Source organism: Manihot esculenta, chromosome 13 (genome assembly GCF_001659605.2).
Source record: "Manihot esculenta cultivar AM560-2 chromosome 13, M.esculenta_v8, whole genome shotgun sequence".
Taxonomy (NCBI): domain Eukaryota; kingdom Viridiplantae; phylum Streptophyta; class Magnoliopsida; order Malpighiales; family Euphorbiaceae; genus Manihot; species Manihot esculenta.
In genome coordinates, this window is record NC_035173.2 from 29200368 (window position 1) to 29220342 (window position 19975).

The 19975-nt window shown below is 31.2% G+C and overlaps 2 protein-coding genes across 4 annotated transcripts; one reads left to right on the forward strand and one right to left on the reverse strand.

The window, feature by feature from the left end:
- The first annotated feature begins 3170 nt into the window (after positions 1-3170).
- On the forward strand, positions 3171-8670 carry LOC110629716 (guanosine nucleotide diphosphate dissociation inhibitor At5g09550). Of its 2 annotated transcripts, XM_021776808.2 has the most exons (13): positions 3171-3369; positions 3774-3836; positions 3923-4006; positions 4808-4915; positions 5007-5179; positions 5383-5494; positions 5935-6015; positions 6103-6165; positions 6660-6761; positions 7043-7167; positions 7440-7650; positions 7894-7968; positions 8114-8670. In XM_021776808.2, exons 1-13 carry the CDS (start codon positions 3283-3285, stop codon positions 8165-8167), a joined length of 1338 nt encoding a protein of 445 aa, XP_021632500.1. In that variant the 5' UTR covers positions 3171-3282; the 3' UTR covers positions 8168-8670. The 2 variants fall into 2 exon arrangements, with proteins under 2 accessions (XP_021632500.1, XP_043805398.1); XM_043949463.1 differs by lacking the exon at positions 3171-3369 and having other exon boundaries at positions 3805-3836; positions 4212-4915.
- Positions 8671-10274: 1604 nt separating this feature from the next.
- On the reverse strand, positions 10275-14699 carry LOC110630510 (very-long-chain (3R)-3-hydroxyacyl-CoA dehydratase PASTICCINO 2). 2 transcript variants are annotated; one of them, XM_021778035.2, is made up of 9 exons: positions 14311-14692; positions 14090-14201; positions 13944-13962; positions 13708-13796; positions 13538-13591; positions 12539-12609; positions 12370-12451; positions 10657-10753; positions 10275-10553 (listed from the first exon to the last, which is right to left on the reverse strand). In XM_021778035.2, exons 1-9 carry the CDS (start codon positions 14379-14381, stop codon positions 10483-10485), a joined length of 666 nt encoding a protein of 221 aa, XP_021633727.1. In that variant the 5' UTR covers positions 14382-14692; the 3' UTR covers positions 10275-10482. The 2 variants fall into 2 exon arrangements, with proteins under 2 accessions (XP_021633727.1, XP_043805905.1); XM_043949970.1 differs by lacking the exons at positions 10275-10553; positions 10657-10753 and adding an exon at positions 11350-11465 and having other exon boundaries at positions 12316-12451; positions 14311-14699.
- Between the last annotated feature and the right edge of the window lie 5276 nt (positions 14700-19975).

The window sequence follows — 19975 nt, forward strand, 5'->3', positions numbered from 1 at the left end:
CACGCAGCTCCTCGTTGAACATCCGCGACAACACCACACCTCAAATTGATTTTTCTCGTATCATCCATTATGGTTTTGATGTTACTTTTATTATTTAATATTGAAATATTTTGTTTTAATATGTAATATAAATTTATATTATTGTGATTTAAAAATGAGTTTTTAATGTTAATTTTTTTTGGGTTTATATATTTGATCAGTATGTAAATTGAATATATAATAGAGAAGAAAATCAATTACTAATCAATTCAATTTGGTTTGATTCATTTTGTTAAATATATATTTTGATTCAATTTAATTTTTATTATAAATTAAAATTTAATTTTTTATTTTTTAATTTAATTTATATTTTAACTAAATTCACCTTGCTAGTTTTAAGAAAAAGTATATCTTGCTAATATGGCAAGATGATGTATATTTATTTTATTATATTCATATATGATAAATATTATTGGTAAAAATTTTTTAAATATTATAATTATTTATAAATAAGTATTTTTATGTATATATTTTAAATTAATATTATATAATTATTAAATTTAATATTTTAAAATAAATTAATAAAATAAAAATTAAATAAAAAATCTTCACATAATATTCATCTAAATTTAAATCTAAAATTTTTTTTTTAATTTAACTTTTCTCTTTTCAGTGATTTTTCTTATTAATTAGGAAAAAAAGAGATATCAGGTTTTTTATTTTATTTTTATTTTATTATTTTCACATGTAAAATATTAAAATTTAATAAATAAAGAGTTTAATTTATAAATATAAGAATTTATTAATAATTATAATATTTAAAAATAATCTATAAAAATATAAAAATTAATTTCAATTAAAAATGTAAAATTTAAATTAAAAAATTATTTTATTAATCAAACAAAATTTAATGGACTAAATTTAAAAGTACGTAACTAAAATATAATTTTTATTAAATATTAAAAAATAAATTATAATTTATCAGTGATGTTTAATGTTGTTATAGAAAAAAAAAATATTTTGCTAATGGTATAAAAATGTATCAACTTTTTTATTACAAATTAAATTATAATATTCGGAGTAATTTTTGTAATTATTTTTATATTTTAAAAATTTAAAGACCCTTTAATATATTATTTAATATTGAGAGATTAATCAATAAATTTTTTTATATAATAAAAATTAAATAATAAATATTTAATGATTAAAATTAAATTAGAAACTAATTAATAATTTTTTTTTAATTTTAAAAATGTTTTAAGGGATAATTAACATATAATCCTTATATTTTTAAGGAAATTACTAGTTCATACATATTTTAAATTACCCAATTAAAAAGTTTCAATATTTTATACGGTCAAAATATTTAGCCATTCTTTTAAAAGATCGTCAGTTAATTAATATAAATATTTAAAATTACATAATTAAATAGTATATATCATTTAAACTTATAAATAAATAATTTAAATATTCAAAGCAACTAATCATGCTCCATTAATCTAAAAATACTTAATATTTATATGTATTTATATTTTAATTTAAATTTTTTAATTTTAATACAAAAATTACTAAAATACAAATCTTATACATAAATTTTAACAGAACAAATCTTTAAAAATTGGTCAAAATTATACCAAAATTAATCTTAAATAAAAAAAACCTTAACACAACATTCAAATCTTATATATTTGTATTTTGGTGTAATTTTAATAAATCTGTAAATTTTAAAATTTGATAGTTTACATGACAATTTGATTGTTTAAATGACATATTATGTGTATTATTATAATTATATTTTAATTAATCAATTTATTACTAATATTTTTTTAATACAAATTATTTTTTTCAAATAAACGGAGTCTACCTATTGAAAGTTTTTAGTCGTTATTATTATTATTTAATGTTACATAACAAACATCCAAAATAAATTATAAAATATCACTAAATAAATTATAAAATATCACCACAAGATAAGGTCACTGTTAAGGATCCGATAAGTAGGAAACATACAACAGCCCGAAAAAAGAAAGACCTGTTCAAACCTATTTCATCATTAAAATTTACTATTCCTTAGACAAAACACATGAAATTACCATTATTAGGCACTGTTCAACATATTCCATGCAGGATTACCAACCTATTAGCCGACAACATCTCTATCAAGCTGCTAGCCACATCATTGCTAAATTATCGAAAATTGTTATATTTATCTCCATGTTCTTATAATATAAAAGGAGAAAAAAAAAATATACACTATTCTCTCATATAAAAATTCTAAACAATTCATTATATTTTTTCTATTCTCAATACATAGACTTGAGAATCAGAATGGTTACCGTGAACACCCACCCTCATATTCTCTTCTTTGCATGTCTAAATCAATTATAGCGCAACTCTCTTCGGCCACGTTATTAATATAATTTTAAAAGCGGCATCATCCTCATCTAAAAAATTACTATTTAATATTTATGATATAATAAAACTCATTATTTAATCTGTGAATATAGAAAATCACTAATAAGTCATTTGATTTTGAAAAATAAATTAAAATATTTTAAAAATTTTAAAAATTTCACTAATTAATCATTTTATTAATTTTAACTATTAAATACTAAAAAAGTTTAAAATAATATTGAAGGATTAATTAATTTAATTTTTATAAAATTAAAAAATTAATTAATGAATTTTTTCATAGTATATAATTAAACCACTAAAACTAAGGAATGACTGAGACTTCATTTATTTTTATAGAAAATTAAAAAATAACATTTTTCTAGTGTTTGAAATGTTTAAAAAATTTAATTAAAAAATATTTTTTTATTAAAAAAATTAAATCATTTTGAAAAAAAATGGCTTTCTCTTTATAAAAGATAATTTTTTAATATAAATTTATTAATATATTTTATTTTTTAAATTAAAATTAAAAATTAAAAATAGATTATTTTGTTAAAAAATATTTTCAAAATATAAATTATTTTTTCAAACAAACGGTGGCTGATTATTAGAATTTATTAGGAATATTTTCATATACTTTTTAAAATTAAAGGACTGGCTAGTGTGTTTTAAATAGTAAATTACTTTTTTTTTATTATTATTAAATTAAGGGGCAAAACGAAGAGAAAAAAACATGTGGGACAGATGACGTGTTAGATGAAAGTAACGGAACTAACCGAATAGGGAGGAACTTCCCTATATAGATTTCTTCTCCATGTAAGCTCACAATAGGTTTCTTTCTTTCTTTCTCATCTCTTCATTTCTCCCTCTGCAATTTTTTTTTTCTTTTCGCTTTCATTTCTTGAATCCATGGATGAAGAATATGATGTCATCGTACTCGGAACGGGTCTCAAAGAATGCATTCTCAGTGGTTTACTGTCCGTCGATGGACTCAAAGTGCGTATGAGCGCTATAAGACCAATTTCAGATTTAATAATTCCTCAATTTGATTCTGAAATACTTGAAATTCGATTAAATCACTTGTTAATTTGAGTTTTTCCATTAGATGTTGCCTTGAAGCTTGAATCTCATAGTAAAATGAAAATGTGGAATGGCGATTAGGATACTGATCGAATACTTCCCATATTTTTCCATCAAGATGCATATTACAGATTTTCCTAATGTTTATCTTTGAATATTAAACAAACCTAGTTATATATTTGCATAGATCTCATTATTTATATATGAAATTGTCCATCTTTGCATTTGATCCAAAATTTGTTTCTTATGCTTTTGGTTATTGATTAGCAATGGGTTTCTTATTCTTCTTATTTATTTATTTATTTATTTATTTGAGACAGGTGCTGCATATGGATAGAAATGACTATTATGGAGGAGAGTCCACTTCCCTCAATCTAAACCAGGTACTATTTATCTCTTATTATTATTAAAATCAAATATATATGAATTTATTGGAATAATCCATTTTAATAATATTATCATTTTATAGCTTTGGAAGAGATTTAGGAGTGGCGACAAACCTCCAGAAAAGTTGGGAGCAAGCAGAGAATATAATGTTGATATGATCCCCAAGGTATCCAGAATTGACACTGATGCTTCTCTTATCACATTTTTTAATTCCTGTTTCGTAACTTCATTATTATTATTATTGTTCTCTGTTGAAGTGCTATTTGAACATAATAGCTGAAAATCATGGCTTTGGTTCTCACATAATACTTATCTCTATTGTTATTTTCCCTCTCAAGATGTACTGATTTTCCTGTGTCTTCACTTTCAAGTTTGATCTGTGCAAGTTTCCTGAGGGTTGTATTCAACAATTGCAATGTTGCATAATGCTAGAAACTCGGTGACTAGGAAAGAACAATGGGACCCCTGTTGGAGATGTGGAAGCGACATTTCAATCTCTCTTGATTAAAGTCATTCAAATCAGCAAGAAAAGTGGGAGTGGAATTGTAGCCTGAATCTTTATATTCTCCTCTGCAAGTAGCTTCGAATACGAAAAATGATACAAATTTGATAATAATCATGTTAAGTTAATTGTAACTTTGGCTCTTAATTACCCTTTCTTATAGCAACCAAATTTTTCATTAGTACTGTTATTGGAGTAAAATATTCCATGCATTTTCACAAGTTTAGGCTTTGATTCATACGCATGAATATTGATTCTTCACATAATCATGAACGCCTTAAATTACTTGCATTGAATTAGGGAAGGACATTTTTCTGATGAAGATATCCCGTAAGGATAGCATTGGATTGCGACCTCGCTGTTCATTTTGCTACCACCATTCAACAATTTTTTAGTGTTTTCTTTAGTTACAACCTTGGCTTTCCATGCTACTAAAATGATAATGACTATTCCATGCGCTCACAGTTCATGATGGCTAATGGTGCCTTGGTTCGCATTCTTATCCACACCAATGTTACTAAATATCTGAATTTCAAGGCCGTGGATGGCAGTTTCGTGTACAACAAGGGAAAGGTTTCACATCTGGAACTTGAATTATAATTATACTATGTAGATTCTTATCAGTTATCTTGTCACAGTAACTGGACTTGATTATTGTTTATAGGTACACAAAGTACCAGCTAACGATGTGGAAGCATTAAAATCCCCGCTTATGGGATTGTTTGAGAAGCGTCGTGCTAGAAAGTTTTTCATTTATGTTCAAGACTATGATGAGAAGGATCCCAAGTCTCATGAAGGGCTGGACCTCAACAAGGTTAAAGCTAGAGATGTGATATCGTAAGATCTATCAATACAAACTTTCTTTATGATTACAAGCTTCGACGAAAAGAATAGCATTCTGCGAATTTGTGCAGGATCATGTCTTAATTTTCACATACACTGCAGAATAAAAGTTATCATTCGTGAGGAAATCAAGTACATATAAATTAATTTCAGATTCTAAGTTATTAAATTATCCAACTGGATATTTTCGTTTTCAGGAAATATGGGCTGGATGATAATACAGTTGACTTCATAGGGCATGCATTGGCACTTTACTTGGATGAAAATTACTTGGATGAACCTGCTCTGGATTTTGTGAAGAGGATGAAGGTAATAAGTCCCAATACGTCCCCTTCCTTTAAACGGTTAATTGGTCAAAATTGTATTGAGGTAGCTATTGCTGACTTAATAAACAAAGATATATTTTATAAGATAAGAAACAATCTGTAAGTAAAAGGCTTGGTGGATGATTTCTCTCTCTCTTTTGTCGTGGAAAAATGGAGTGCTACTGAACATTGAGAATATTTATATAATTTAATAAAAAAATTCTGCTTCCATAATAAGACTTATCAAGCTTAACTGTATGATTGAAAGCAAGAATCTTTTCTAACTTAACTCTTGATTAGTGTTTATGATTCTGGCCTTCATTTGCCTCCAGTCCACAACGAATCATGCTTGTAATGGAACATTGATCTTGTCCTGCATGCTTTGTGCTTGAAAATAATGATGGAACTTTGTCTTCTAGCTGAAATATTTTTGGCTTTGTTTAGCTATATGCAGAATCTTTAGCACGCTTTCAAGGAGGATCTCCCTACATTTATCCACTCTATGGACTAGGAGAGCTACCTCAGGTTTGTTCCATATGCCGCTGATAGCATCTAAATTATAAAGGGGATTATTTCTTTTTCCTCTAATGATCAGTTACATATTTTTGACAGGCATTTGCTCGATTGAGTGCTGTTTATGGTGGCACCTACATGCTTTGCAAGCCAGAATGCAAGGTATCATAAACACAACAAGTCTATATAGTTGATGGGAAAATTCTTAGTTGCAGCAAGGTGTATAAAATAATTTATACGCTAGGCCAATGAAAAATCAAGAAATTATATTTTGTATTAGGATCCCCCATGTTTTATAGCAGGGTCCACTGGTATTTTTAATGATTTGTCAATTCATTGTTAGATGGGAGTACATGTAATACCCAAGTGTAGGTGAGAAGTTCCCTAGTTGATAATGCTACTTCTCAGTTGATGAGATGAGACACTTGAATTATTATCATAGCAGGCCAGGCAAAACCTGATATTTAATCACTTCCTTTCTTCATGACTGCACAAACCTTTCATGTTTATTTTGGTTGCGCATATAATGTTGCAAATTGATTCAAGTGCAGATAGCTTTTAAATTAATATGTCCTCTATATTTTTTCCTTCATAATTCACAGAATCCTATAAACTAATATTTATGTTTTTGCGGCTATTTCTAATGCAAATGACAGGTAGAGTTTGATGCAGATGGAAAGGCCTTTGGAGTGACATCGGAGGGAGAAACTGCAAAATGCAAAAAAGTAGTCTGTGATCCTTCATATTTGCCTAACAAGGTGACATTGCAGGAGTGTTTAATCCTTAGATCAGTTCTACTAAAATGACACTTTAAGAATTTATAGTTAAGTTGGTGAAGGTTTCATATCTGATCTTCTCAAAGTATTGTCTTACCTCTCCAATATAACAACCTATAAAACTGTGCTTACTTGAACAGAATATAGCTACATTTGACCTTCGACTACTGAAACTATGTCCATTTAACTGTTCTGCAATTCTAACTTTTTTACCTAAATGAGAAGGAATCCTTAGTCTTTTTACCCTTTTTATGCCACAACAGGTTACAAAGATTGGGAAAGTAGCTCGTGCTATATGCATTATGAGTCATCCAATCCCAAATACCCATGATTCTCACTCGGTCCAGGTTATTCTTCCCCAGAAACAACTCAAGAGAAAATCAGATATGTATGTTTTTCTTTATTATAATACAAATGCTTTGGCATTGCATTCCTGAAAGTTAATATTTTAAGCACAAATCTCTCAACATTTGCGTGTGAAAAGTACTTCTACGCATATTGCAAAGCTCAGTTTGGATGTAGTGACAAATTCATCCTATGTTCATGATGTGTCTCTCTCTCTCTAGTAATTACTGTCATTGTTGTCTCTCTGTGAGAATAGATTGCTTTTATGCACATAATGAGGATTTTAGTTAGTTAATTTTTTTTTCCTTATCACAGGTACCTATTCTGCTGCTCCTATAGTCACAATGTAGCTCCAAAAGGCAAATACATTGCTTTTGTTACAACAGAAGCAGAGACTGATGATCCTCAAACAGAATTGAAGCCTGGCATTGATCTCCTTGGACCTGTAGACGAAATCTTTTTCGACACTTATGACAGATACAAACCCACTAACCAGTATGAGGTTGACAACTGTTTCATATCCACAGTAAGAATACATAACCACTTCCAATTCTTTCACTTTTCCTACGCTGACCAGATTTATAATTATGAACAAACAATTCATCTAACCACTATGCCCAACAGGCAAGCAAGTATGCAATGTGCAATTTTTTTTTTCTTTTTTGGTATACCTGCAACTCACCATTGGGGTGTTAATAATGTTATAGAGTTATTGCTTGCTGAAACTTCAAGTTTTTGACAAGATTTATGGGATTGGAATGTCCTGCAGAGTTATGATGCAACCACTCATTTTGAGACCACAGTACAAGATGTGATTCAAATGTACAGCAAGATAACCGGAAAGGTACTTTAGCTGATCTAACATAAACCCATTATCACTTCCTAATAAAAAATTTCCTTAAGCTGATGAAAAAGTGAAGTTAAACATTATAACATAGAATTGATATTCAAATGAAAGACTACTGATAAGTTCTTCCTATATGTATCAGACACTTGACCTGTCAGTGGATCTGAGTGCTGCCAGTGCAACCCCTGAAGAATGAAATTTTGGAGATCGCAGAAGCTGGATGGGGCTTTAAGACCTGCGTTGCATTTTTTTTTCTTTTTTTAATATTATTTTCCCTGAAGGCTTTAAAATTTTTTAACAGATCGTATAATTTAGTTCTTTTGGCTCAATGTGTGGTGCCAAGTTTTGTTCTTTATTGCTATAGAATTTTCTTCAGCTTTTCGATATATTTTGGACAGAAGCTTTGATAAGCACTTCTCTTTTTTCCCCCACAGGAAGTGCTAGGTTTGGCAAATTTCTCGGGTTAATTTCGTCAATTGAACTTGAACTTGAACTTTGATCTTTATAATTACAGTATTTTCAAATTTCAATTTATGTTTTAAAACTCCTCTAGGATCTGGCCTACAATAAAACCAGTCTCAGCTGTTATTAATGGTTTTTAGGCTAAGGTGATGGACACACTCAAGCTGACACCTAAAGTAAAAGTTTTAGAAAAAGATCTCTCCACTTTTCGACAGTTGTAGAGAAAGCTTTGTTTTTTTTTCTAATAGAGTAAGGGAAGTTTTGAAGGGAATCAGAACTCTAGTTGTGCAGTGCTAATGGGAGTTGTGCAGTGCTAATGGGTTATTTAATATGAGTAGTTGGATGGTCGAGAGTAAATTTGATGTATTTAATGGGTTATTTAATTTGTTAATTTATTATTTAGTCTTTATAATTTATAATAAGTCATTGATTGGTTTTTAATTTTGAAAATATATTAAAAAATTATTAAATTTTAAAAAAAAAATTATTAATTAATATTTCTATCAATTTTAACAGTTAAATATTTTATTATTTAATTCCTGTTATATGAAAAAACACATTTCAATTTTATAAAATTATCCATTAAATTTTATAAAATTGTTTATTGAATACCGGAGGTGTTCATGACTTGATTCCATCTACAAAATCCAACCAATCCATGTGAATCAAAAAACTTAATTAAATAGCCATTTTGAATTGTTTTGGATATTTTATCTAATTTATATAATTTTTTTTAACAATAAATAACTATTTTATATCCATTTATACGTTCTAATTTTAACTTTACCTTCTCTTTTACTTTTTGTGTTTGGTTTGAATATAATACTAATTAATTTTTTTTGTATTTCTATTATTATTAGAAATATAATATTTCAATTCAATTATTTTTATTTTTAATTTTTGAAAAATTAAAATTAATTACATTTCTGAAAAAAAATAATGTACATAATTTTTTATTATTTTCTTTAAACTAAAATTAATTATAAAAATTATTGTAATTTTTTAATTCATATAAAATTTAAAAATGACCACGTTTCTAAAAAAAATTAAAATAATGCGTAAAATATATTTTATTTTTTAATTTTTAAGAAATATTTTTTAATTTTTATAAAATTAAAACTAGAATAATATGTAGAAATTATTTTAATTTTTTATTTTAGTTTTTTTAATTTTTGAAAAGTTAAAATTAGAGCTATATTTTTTATATTGAAGTTATTTTTTTTTTTTAGTTTACCAGTTTTAAAAGTATATAAACTATAAAATTAATTAGATGTTTTTTTTATTATTTGAAATATAATATTTAAATTTAATTATTTTATTTTTATTTAATTTTATAATAATTTCTAATTTATATTTTTCAATTATACTTTTATTATATTAGCAATTTTACTATTGAGACCTAATAATTTTTTATTACATTTTATCATTAATATAACATTAATTAGTTAAAATTTATTTTAATAGATGATGGACTATGGACCATTAGATGGATTAGATTAAATTTGAGCCATTAAGATGGATATAATTATGTGTTATGATGGTTTACCTTTTTGAATACTAAGCAATCCGTCGAAGAATATTTTAAATTTTTTTTAATATATAATAATTAAAATTAACGAATAAATTAATTAATAGAATTTTAAAATTAAAAAATATTTTAATATATTTATTAAAAATTTAGAAACCAACTAATAAATTTCTCCCTATCACAATCACCAAATAATAATTTTCCCTTAATTTAACTACCATAATTATGCAGTCTTCAATTTGTTTAGCTAATAATAGCCATCCATAGTTACTAAGCAGAGAAGAGAGCGAACCGATCAGAAGCAGCAAGACAATAAGCACAACAACTCTTTTTCTTTTACATCATAAGCTACGAAACAGAGTACAGCTATCTTCCTATAAATCTCTCACCCCAAAGCCATCAAATTCAATACCCAAATGATGTTCAATACAGATCAAGCTGACCACAAACCTTTTAAAAATAAAATACCTCACTACCTGGATAAAGCAATGATAAACCCACATTTGAATTTTGCTCCAATTCTACTCCCTCTTTGATTTTGAAAGAGCTTTCTTCCTCTGCCCGAGCATGTAGCTGTACATGTGAGGGCTGCCTGCAAGAGTTAATGACATTTTACTAATGAGAGATGGCACTTGGCAATAAAAAACCAACACCATAAATGAGGTGGATCTACCATGGAGGATGTAATTTCATACCTGGAACGTAGACTCCAAGGACAAGAATTGCAGCATAGAAGTAATCAAAAGAAAAGTTCCATGTGTTGGGCATCCTTACACAATACATCTCAGATTTCTGCAAACAGTTGAATACAACAGAATTAATAGCAAATGGCTGCCAAGTTCCCTATGTCAAACTTCCATCTCCTTTCACAACCATCAAGTAATGGGGAAGAAGAGCTCGGCATACTCAAAAACATTTTCTAACTTCCTATGCCTATTGACAATGTATGATGGTGTTATGGTATGACCGATCGTATGGTTGCTGTCGGGCAAAATAAATAAGCTAGCTAACTACTTGCAACTATACACTGCTCCCTTCCAATAAATTTGGATTACACCCCGATTGCCGGGGCATCCAGACTGCCGGGCCCTGGAGAAGGAAACAAGCCCAAAGCCCAATAGAACCCACCGAGCAGTGCGTCACCCAATCTGTAACCAAAACAAGCCGGATTAGTTCAAAGTTCGGACCCATCATAGAAGAACCTAGCTCGCATGACGTAATAGGAGAGCAGGCCTGGCTACACCATGGTCGCGCCGAAGGGAATGGGCAAGCAGGTACGTCGCCTGTGTGACAGGGACAAGTGGCAGCAATGTTGCAGGATGGCGGACAGGTGGCAGCAATAGAGGTCAAGAAAAAAGGGGATAAAGGGAGGAATATGTGATTCTCTCTGAATCCCAGAATATCACACCCTTCCTAGAGAATCCCTAGGATGACTCGGCGAATGTACACCTTGTGACCTCAAGGCTGTATTTCCAAATTTCAAGCATGTATCAGCTTGTCGGGTAGGGCTGAGCACTATTCGGTTTAAACCGAAATAACCGACCGAACCGAACCGAACTAAAAATTTAGTTCGGTTTTATTTTTAATTCGGTTCGGTTCGGGTTTAATTTTTTGAAAAATCGGTAATTTCGGTTCGGTTCGGTTTTAGATTCAAAAATTTCAATCAGACCGAACCGAACCGAAATCACTAAACTACGTCGGTTTTAGCTCTTCCCCGCTCTTCCCGCTCCCCGCTCCCCGCTCCCCGCTCCCCGCCCCCGCCCCCGTCCCCGTCCCCTTCCCCGTCCCCGTCCCCGTCCCCGTCCCCGTCCCCAGTCCCCGCTCCCCGCCCCCGCTCCCCGTCCCCGTCCCCAGTCCCCGCTCCCCGCCCCCGCTCCCCGTCCCCGTCCCCTTCCCCGTCCCCGTCCCCTTCCCCGTCCCCGTCCCCGTCCCCGTCCCCGTCCCCCGTCCCCAGTCCCCAGTCCCCAGTCCCCGTCCCCGTCCCCGTCCCCAGTCCCCGTCCCCAGTCCCCGCTCCCCGTCCCCGTCCCCGTCCCCGTCCCCAGTCCCCGTCCCCGTCCCCGTCCCCGTCCCCGTCCCCGTCCCTGTCCCCGTCCCCAGTCCCAGTATTGATTTTTTATTTATAAAAATTAAAATTAAAATATTTTAATTGGATTTTAGAATGAATGTGAAAAAAAAATTTTAAAAATCGAATCGAACCGACCGAACCGAACCAAATCGGTTCGGTTCGATTCGGTTATTCCTCTTATTCGGTTCGGTTCGGTTTGTGTAAAATTCTGCAATTCGGTTTTCGGTTATTTCGGTTCGGTTCGGTTTTGAACCGAACCGACCGAATGCTCACCCCTATTGTCTGGTGTTCAGTCCACAGAATTATGGATAAAATGAAAATAGCATGTAATCACTTTTTACCTTGATGTATGGTAGGGCAAAATATATTAGACCAACTTCGCTGCTGATACCAGAGGGATACAACAACAAAAACGTGCTATATCTGCACAGAACAATTGATTGCATATAACTCCAGATTTTTATACCTTCCCAGTGAGTCAAATTGTATATATTATACAACTAGTTATACCTTAGCCACATAAGCCATGAAGGTGCAAAACCAAGAGCCTCCTTTGTGCCAAAGAAAGAATATCGAATTATCTGCAAATGGGAGCAGTGAAATAATATTCAGAGATGTCTGAAGAAATTCTCATATTTCACACTGCAGCACACAATGAGAATCTCGGAACTAACCCAACACGAAAAGACTTGTTCATTGCTTTACTTTTGGTTCATTGGGCACCTAAACTAAAAATGGGTCAGACAAGAAAATACACACAGAAGTTTAGTCTTTAGGTGCTTTTTGAAATATTTCTTACAAGCGACTAGCTAAACCTAGGATAGCTTTGATTGGATAAAACAAAGGCAAAGAACTCTCCATCAAATTTGTTAAGAAACAGAGAACAACAGTGATCAGCCAATAGACAGTAATGAAGCAAATGATAATTTCACATTGCGGACTGAACACTAAAACTAATAGAAATTTCCCATCCTGCTTGGAAGGAAATGCACTTGAAAGAGAATGTTCCCAAAAGAAGACATAATAATATCCTAAATAACTGAATTCTACCAAAAAACCACACCCTTAGCCCATCAGTGAATATCTATGACTTGAAAACTTCATTTCTAAAAAAACTTCCTTCTATTTTCTTAAAGGGGGACCATGATAATAAGATCGGATATGCTTATACTTGATAAGCACTAATGGAAACAGACCTGATTATATCATAATAGAAATGACATAAGCAGCAGGAAAAATTTTGAAGAAAAAAAGACATGAATTTTTCCATGCAATTGCAAGATCTTGTTCACTAACCTTTCATGCAATTGGGCCTATGTAGTTTAAAACTAATGGCCAGTGTCATAACTAACCATTCTTTTGTCCGAAATAATCATTTTATTCTATTCTGTGTTTGAAATTCCTTTATAATATTCCAGGAAACCAAAATCAAACTGGAAACAAAAACAATATAAATAAAGGAAAAAATAGAATTGATAATGACCAGTAGCTTTTGTACATCAAACTTACCTCAGTGATTGACCAGCTGATGACCAAAGAACTAACGAGAAAGTGAGTTCGCATCTGCAATTAAACAAAAGCTCCATTGTTATTTCAGATTTTTTAATAATTCAGAATCAAATGAGTAATTAGCAGGGGGGAGAGAAGAGAAGAGAAGAGAAGAGAAGAGGGGATCTAACCTCAGGGAAACTATATAAGATGCCCCATGTTACATACAATCTTGAACCTATCTGTGGCAGTGTTGCAGTTATTGGAGATCTCACCAAGCCTTTTCAATACACAAATGAAAGTAAACAAAATTCTAAGAACACTAAGAATTTATTGAATCCCCTTCAATATGCTTCAACACAAAGCATAGCTGATGAAATGAAGAACATCAATTAAAAGAAAAGGACAAAAAGAAAAACGTACTCACCCACTAGACCATGAAGAATCTGATCCAAAGCAGAATTGCAAAAAACCAAACCCAGAAAGAAGATAAAGCAAATTCAATCCAAATGAATCAGAAATGGGTAAAAAAAAATCCCAGAAAAATATATAGCGTAAAACCGAAGGGGGTACCTCCAAAACGGCAGCAGTCTGAGCGAGAAGGAGAGGCTTCTCAACAGAATTATAGACATGTTGATAGCCAGATTCCTTCAAAGTTCTCACAGCAAGAAACAACACCTGAGCCCTGAATCCTCACATTTGATTGAAGATTGAAGTTAAAATAATAATAACAAGAGATGGGACTGAAACAAAGGGGAGAGATCTGAGGAAAAACAGAAAGATTGGAACTTTACCAGCCAATGAAGACGGCCCAGTTATAGAGAGTGAGGTAAAGGCGTCTGAGGAGAGAAAAAAATCCCGCCATGGGAGAGGCTTAGGAACAGACGTGGGGCGAAAGTGAAAGCAGAGGATTATGGATTTATAGGGAAGGCGGAATGAGACCACCAAAGAAAGAGATGATCAGACAAGAAATTAAGATGTAGGTGGGACAGGTGGGCTGCTCAACAACTCTTAACAAACTTGATTGATATCTGATGTAAATGCAGACTTGATTATAGGCTTCACAATTCAGACCCGCCTGGTACCTACGATCCGCTCCCAGAAAAACTCAGGCTTATGCAGATTGCAGAGGTTTTGTGTCCAATTGATCCGGCTGCAATGCATGGATGACCATTTTCGTTTCCCTTTTTGTTTTTTTTTTTCTAAATAAATTTACCATTTAGTTCAGTGATATGGAAAATTAATTACTTGATCTATGATTTTAAGGAATAAAAATGAATTCAATTAGATACATATACTTTAATTACACAAATATAATTTAATTTTTTTTATTAATAAAGTTATTGTATTTTACTTAAAGTAAAATAAGTTTTAATTTATTATAATATTAATTTTAAAACAAAAATTATAAAAAATATCTTACGGGTCCACTGATTTTTCGGTTTAAGATCTGTATTTTAATTTATTTTACTGTAATATTTGGCAGTTTGTTTCTATTAACAAGCGGCAGTATATTACTTCCATGTTATTTTATGATTTAATTTTTTTTCTATATTATTTTTTACGGTTTAACTCTTTAAAAATTCACTCTTTTCTTAACAAATCTTTTATAAGTCAGTTGAGAGTTTTTTAAAAGATATATAAGTAATAAACATAAATTTAAATAACATAATAAATTATGTAAAGTTATAAATTAAATCTAGATTTAGATGTTAATACCATTTCTAAGCCAAATTTATGAGTATTGATGGAAATATTTAACACAATACGAACACGAAGTCATTGACATTATGAAGGTTTATGGTTGTCCTAAGGATCGCCAAGAGAATTTTAGAATATGTTGTTTTATCATATTTGTCCACTCTTGACAGCTTGAACTTGATTAGAAAAACTTTTGCTAAGATCTCTTCTTACAGGGGCGAGGCATCATCCAAGCTATAGTCCTCCTCTTATTCTTTCTGATGCCGTTGCATAGCCCGAACCAGCTTCCAGTCGACGTTCTCCAGAGTCTTATTCGATGACTCTTCATCCTCCAGTTTGGCCTTGCCTTTAGATTACGCTTGGATTGATTTTGTTCACGTCCTTAGGTATCAATGAAAGCGTCCTCCCTTCCTCTGGGAGCCATAAATGATTCTTCTCCCGAGTCTTGTATTGCTCGAGAGTAGCTTGCAACCTCTTGATGTATTTGAGCATTTCTCATTGTTCAAATCTACTTCGTTGATTATAGAGGGTGTGTTTTGTGTACTACTAGGAGTAGAGGAAATGATTACGCTCTTGTTGGCAACAATCTTAGCAGCAACTCGTGAATTATCAACCATTTTAGAGAATAAAAAAAAGGGATAAAAGTATAGTTTTAATCTAAATAAACAAAGAAAATTCAATGTATTTTCTGGCAATGGAACCAAATGATGTGGCGAAAATGAAACTATGCTGCAATTGGTCAACCTACATAGAAGAGAATATGAGGTGGTTGGCGCCTAGAACAGTAACTCCGACGCTCGAGTTAGTAAATTGAAGAGAATGGCAAGTATAATGAAATTGCTTAAAACTCAATAGTAGTTATGTAAGAATTGTCTTATTATCTTTTTTATTATTAACTTTTATACCGTAACAAGGTAGATTTAATTATAACATTTTCTAAAAATCCAATTGATACTGGCTAATTGATAAGAGATTTCATCGGCTAATTGATTGGGTATCCCATGATCATATGCATAATGGAAATCTACTCGATTAGCGCTCTCTAAGGTAACTTCCTATGTAGTCTCGCCCCGTAGTTGAAGGGGCGAGTCTTGCTGAGACTTAAAACATTCAAGTTTTCTTTTTTTTTCAATTGTACCGAATATCTTCTTATTAGACTCTTGCCACTTGATTCTATTTTTGAGTGCCAGTATATAGCCTACTTTGAACGATTATTATACAATATCATTGGAGAAAGTTAATCATTTAATTTTTTTTTAATTTTTCTTTTTTTATATTAATTAAAAACAATAAAAATTAAAAATTATATATTGATGGCCATATCAACAATATTTGACGCTATTAGAAATTTGTTATGGTTTGCTAACAGGACAAATCATGAGATACCATTTAACCCAAATTAAATCATATATTCTGAAGTGAAAATGAGTGAAATCACATTTTTTTTATATTTTTATATTTTTTAATTTAAAATATTAAAAATTTAGTATTTATTAACATAAAAATTTAAAAATAATATGTAAAAATAATAAATACTTTTATTAAAAATAAAAATTTTTAGTGATTAAATATGAAGTTTCAGATTTTTATATCCAAATATACAAATTATTTTAGAGATTGACAATTAAATAAATACATTAAAACATCCTTTATATTTTTTAAAAAAAATCTATTAAATAGTTATTTCATTAATTTTAATCATTGTGAGAATAAAAAAATAATTAAGTTCTAATTATAAAATGATATATGTATTTTGGGCCTATAAATTTTATTTAATAATTTTTTAATTAGAGCTATTCACACTAAAAATTCGGACCTTTGTGATGTTTTGTGATTTAATCATATTTTTTTCACAATAAACTAATTTTTAAAAATTTTTAAAATTTTTATTCAAATTTCAAATTAGCACCAGAGAGAGAGTGTGCCCGTCTATGTGGCATGCTAACTAAAATTTTTTATTATTATTTTCATATGTCCACTTACTATGGTCGGGTGATGTGGCAAGTGGGCATATGAAAATAATAATAAAAAATTTTAGTTGGCATGCCACATATCACCCAACCATAGTAATAGCCTCTCTTCTCTTCTCCCTACACTCTCTCTCCTCCCTCTATCAAACTGACCCAACAGCCATTTGGAATGCTTCAGAATTGCTTTGCTTCTCAACTTGAGAGAAATATGACCTGAAAGGCTTTAGTAGAGATGCTTCATTCCATGCAAATGTCCGATCCCCAAAATATGCTATCAGAAAACAGTCCTTTTCTGATACTTCATTGCTTTCTCAGAGGCATCTGAAGAATCAAATATCTATCCAGGCCACCATGGATGGCTCCTCACTTTGCCCCATACCAAATCAAATACAATGAACTCTCCTTCATCATCTGGTGGTAGCTGATAACAAGCTTGTTTTATTATAGTGCTTCCAAAATTTGGAGCTGCTTGTTTAGCAGATTTCTCTCCAGTCGTATTTTGGCTGTTTAAAGCTAGTATCATATTCTTTAGCTTCCATTTCTTGCCTTTCTTGCAAGGCAACCTAATCAAGAGAAGCATCATGCTCTTCGACCACTGTATCTGTTGCTGCACTTGATTCAATCTCAGAAACATCCCGACCTGCACTCTCACCCAAGTCTTCTTCAACTGTCAGAATCTGATCCCCTTTTGGTGGCCCCTCAAATCTAGTATCGGGTCCATTAACAATGAGTAGTAAAAACTCTTATCACTTTTTTATATTAATTTCTATAATTTTATTATAAATTTGATGGTATATAATTAAATTTTAATTTTCAACAGTTTTAGAACTGAAAATATCAAACGAAACTAGTAAAATTTATTTTAGAGTTGTTTTAGATCTGAAAAGTATTATCTTACTCAAGGTTATGACTCAAACTTGATAGACAGACTATAAAGTATTTATTTTAATAACTATATAGAATTCAAATTATTTCAGATAGTTATAAATACGATCATATTAAGAATTAGAATAATAAATATAAAATGATTTATTAATTTATTTTATTTCTTTTAAATTTTAAATATTATTTTTTTATTGAAAAAATTCTATATGAAAGCTGTTTTAGAAGTAGGAAGGCATCTTTCTCATCTCTTATGTCCTTATCTCCCAATTCACCTCCATCTCTTTCCTCTCACCGAACCTTTCTTTTCTTGTTCTTTTTTTTTTTCTTATTTTCTGTATTTTTATTATGACTTTCGGTGGATAAACACTCTGTTTTTAGTTAAGATTACTCAAGTTTATTTTATTTAAGTTGTGAGATATGTTTTTAATTTCTTTTCATCTTAATTTTTATTTTCGTTCTTTTTTCATTTTCGAATAACATTATTTACATTATTATCTTTTTTAGAATTCAAGAGATCTATTAAATATTTTAAATAGACAATATATTGCTAATTAACTCAAATAAATATATAATTATTTAATTGGATTAATATAAATAGCAATTAGCATATCTATTTATGTTAAGCAACCGATTGATTTAGTTTAAATAATTTACAATTGTTAATTAAGTTTGAGGTCTTCTTTTCTTAAAACAATTAATTAATTAAATCTATACGTTTGTTAGGATTCTTAATGTAACAACTCGAAAATCGGACCGCTACCGGTGCTAGGATCCAGGTCGGCTTAAGGCCGCCGGGACCCGTAGCAAGCCTGACATGCAACCTGTAAACCTGTTTAATCTCATACATGATCAACAACATACATAAAAATTTAAACTTTTCTTTCATTCATACACCAAACTCAACCTGTGCATGCACTGTACATAATCATGATCATAATCATGACCCCTCTGTGGGATCTCATCAATGCCCCAATGGGCGATACATCATGAGTTGAGTTGATTTACATAATCATCATAAAACATCTAAGATCATGTATTAAAAGGGATACCTTATATATAAAAAGTCAAGCACAATCTCTAATCCTCAATATCCTTACATGACTAAAACTGTACTTTTACATAACATTAATATATTTATCATGTCCACACTATCTATTACATACATATGACTTCATTACTCTTGCGGACCTCCTGGTCTATCCTGTGCCTGCAAACCTGGGGAATTAGGGAGAGGGGTGAGCTACTAGAGCCCAGTGAGCAGAATAATAAAACATTCAAAACATATGATAACATGGAATGCATCACATCACAGCTAATCACATCAAGGATGAACTTGTCACCAATAGCCCTCTACATAGTCCAACTGTGCCAGAACGTAGAATGGGTCCTGGTCTTTCTCTTACATAGCATAACATAACAGTCCAACTGTGCCAGAACGTAGAATGGGTCCTGGTCTTTCCCTTACATAATGCCAGCGAACGTAGAATGGGTCCCACTGGTCTTACATTCCGTACCGTACATATCACATCGTCACATCATGGATCGAGGGCTATGGATCATCCAACATTCATCCACATCAACATTAAAATGTGCAATGCAACATATTCGTGAATTCTAATGCAAACAACCTAAAACATCACATGGCATTCATGATGCATGAATATGCTCAAAACTTTATAATTGATTTGCTTTAAAACGTAAGGGTTTATTCTACTCACCTCTGGATAGCTCTGACTAGACACTGGAGCAGCTGACTCACTGCTGGGGTCCTCGATTCCTCGGGTCTGAACCTACACAGGTGGACTCAAATGAGGGACCAAACAACTAAAACATAACTCTAAAAACATCCCCCAAAAACCCTCTAAAACTCCTCAAAACATCCATGCAAAATCATGCAAAGGAA

Bases quoted from the DNA above. Each gene is read 5' to 3' on its own strand.
- LOC110629716 (XM_021776808.2), top strand. From the start codon at position 3,283: ATGGATGAAGAATATGATGTCATCGTACTCGGAACGGGTCTCAAAGAA. The intron at 4,916-5,006 runs GTTTCACATCTG...TATTGTTTATAG, and splicing joins TCGTGTACAACAAGGGAAAG to GTACACAAAGTACCAGCTAA. The intron at 7,651-7,893 runs GTAAGAATACAT...AATGTCCTGCAG, and splicing joins ACAACTGTTTCATATCCACA to AGTTATGATGCAACCACTCA.
- LOC110630510 (XM_021778035.2), bottom strand. From the start codon at position 14,381: ATGGCGGGATTTTTTTCTCTCCTCAGACGCCTTTACCTCACTCTCTAT. The intron at 14,202-14,310 runs GTAAAGTTCCAA...GTGAGGATTCAG, and splicing joins TGGGCCGTCTTCATTGGCTG to GGCTCAGGTGTTGTTTCTTG. The intron at 10,554-10,656 runs GTATGAAATTAC...TAACTCTTGCAG, and splicing joins CCTTGGAGTCTACGTTCCAG to GCAGCCCTCACATGTACAGC.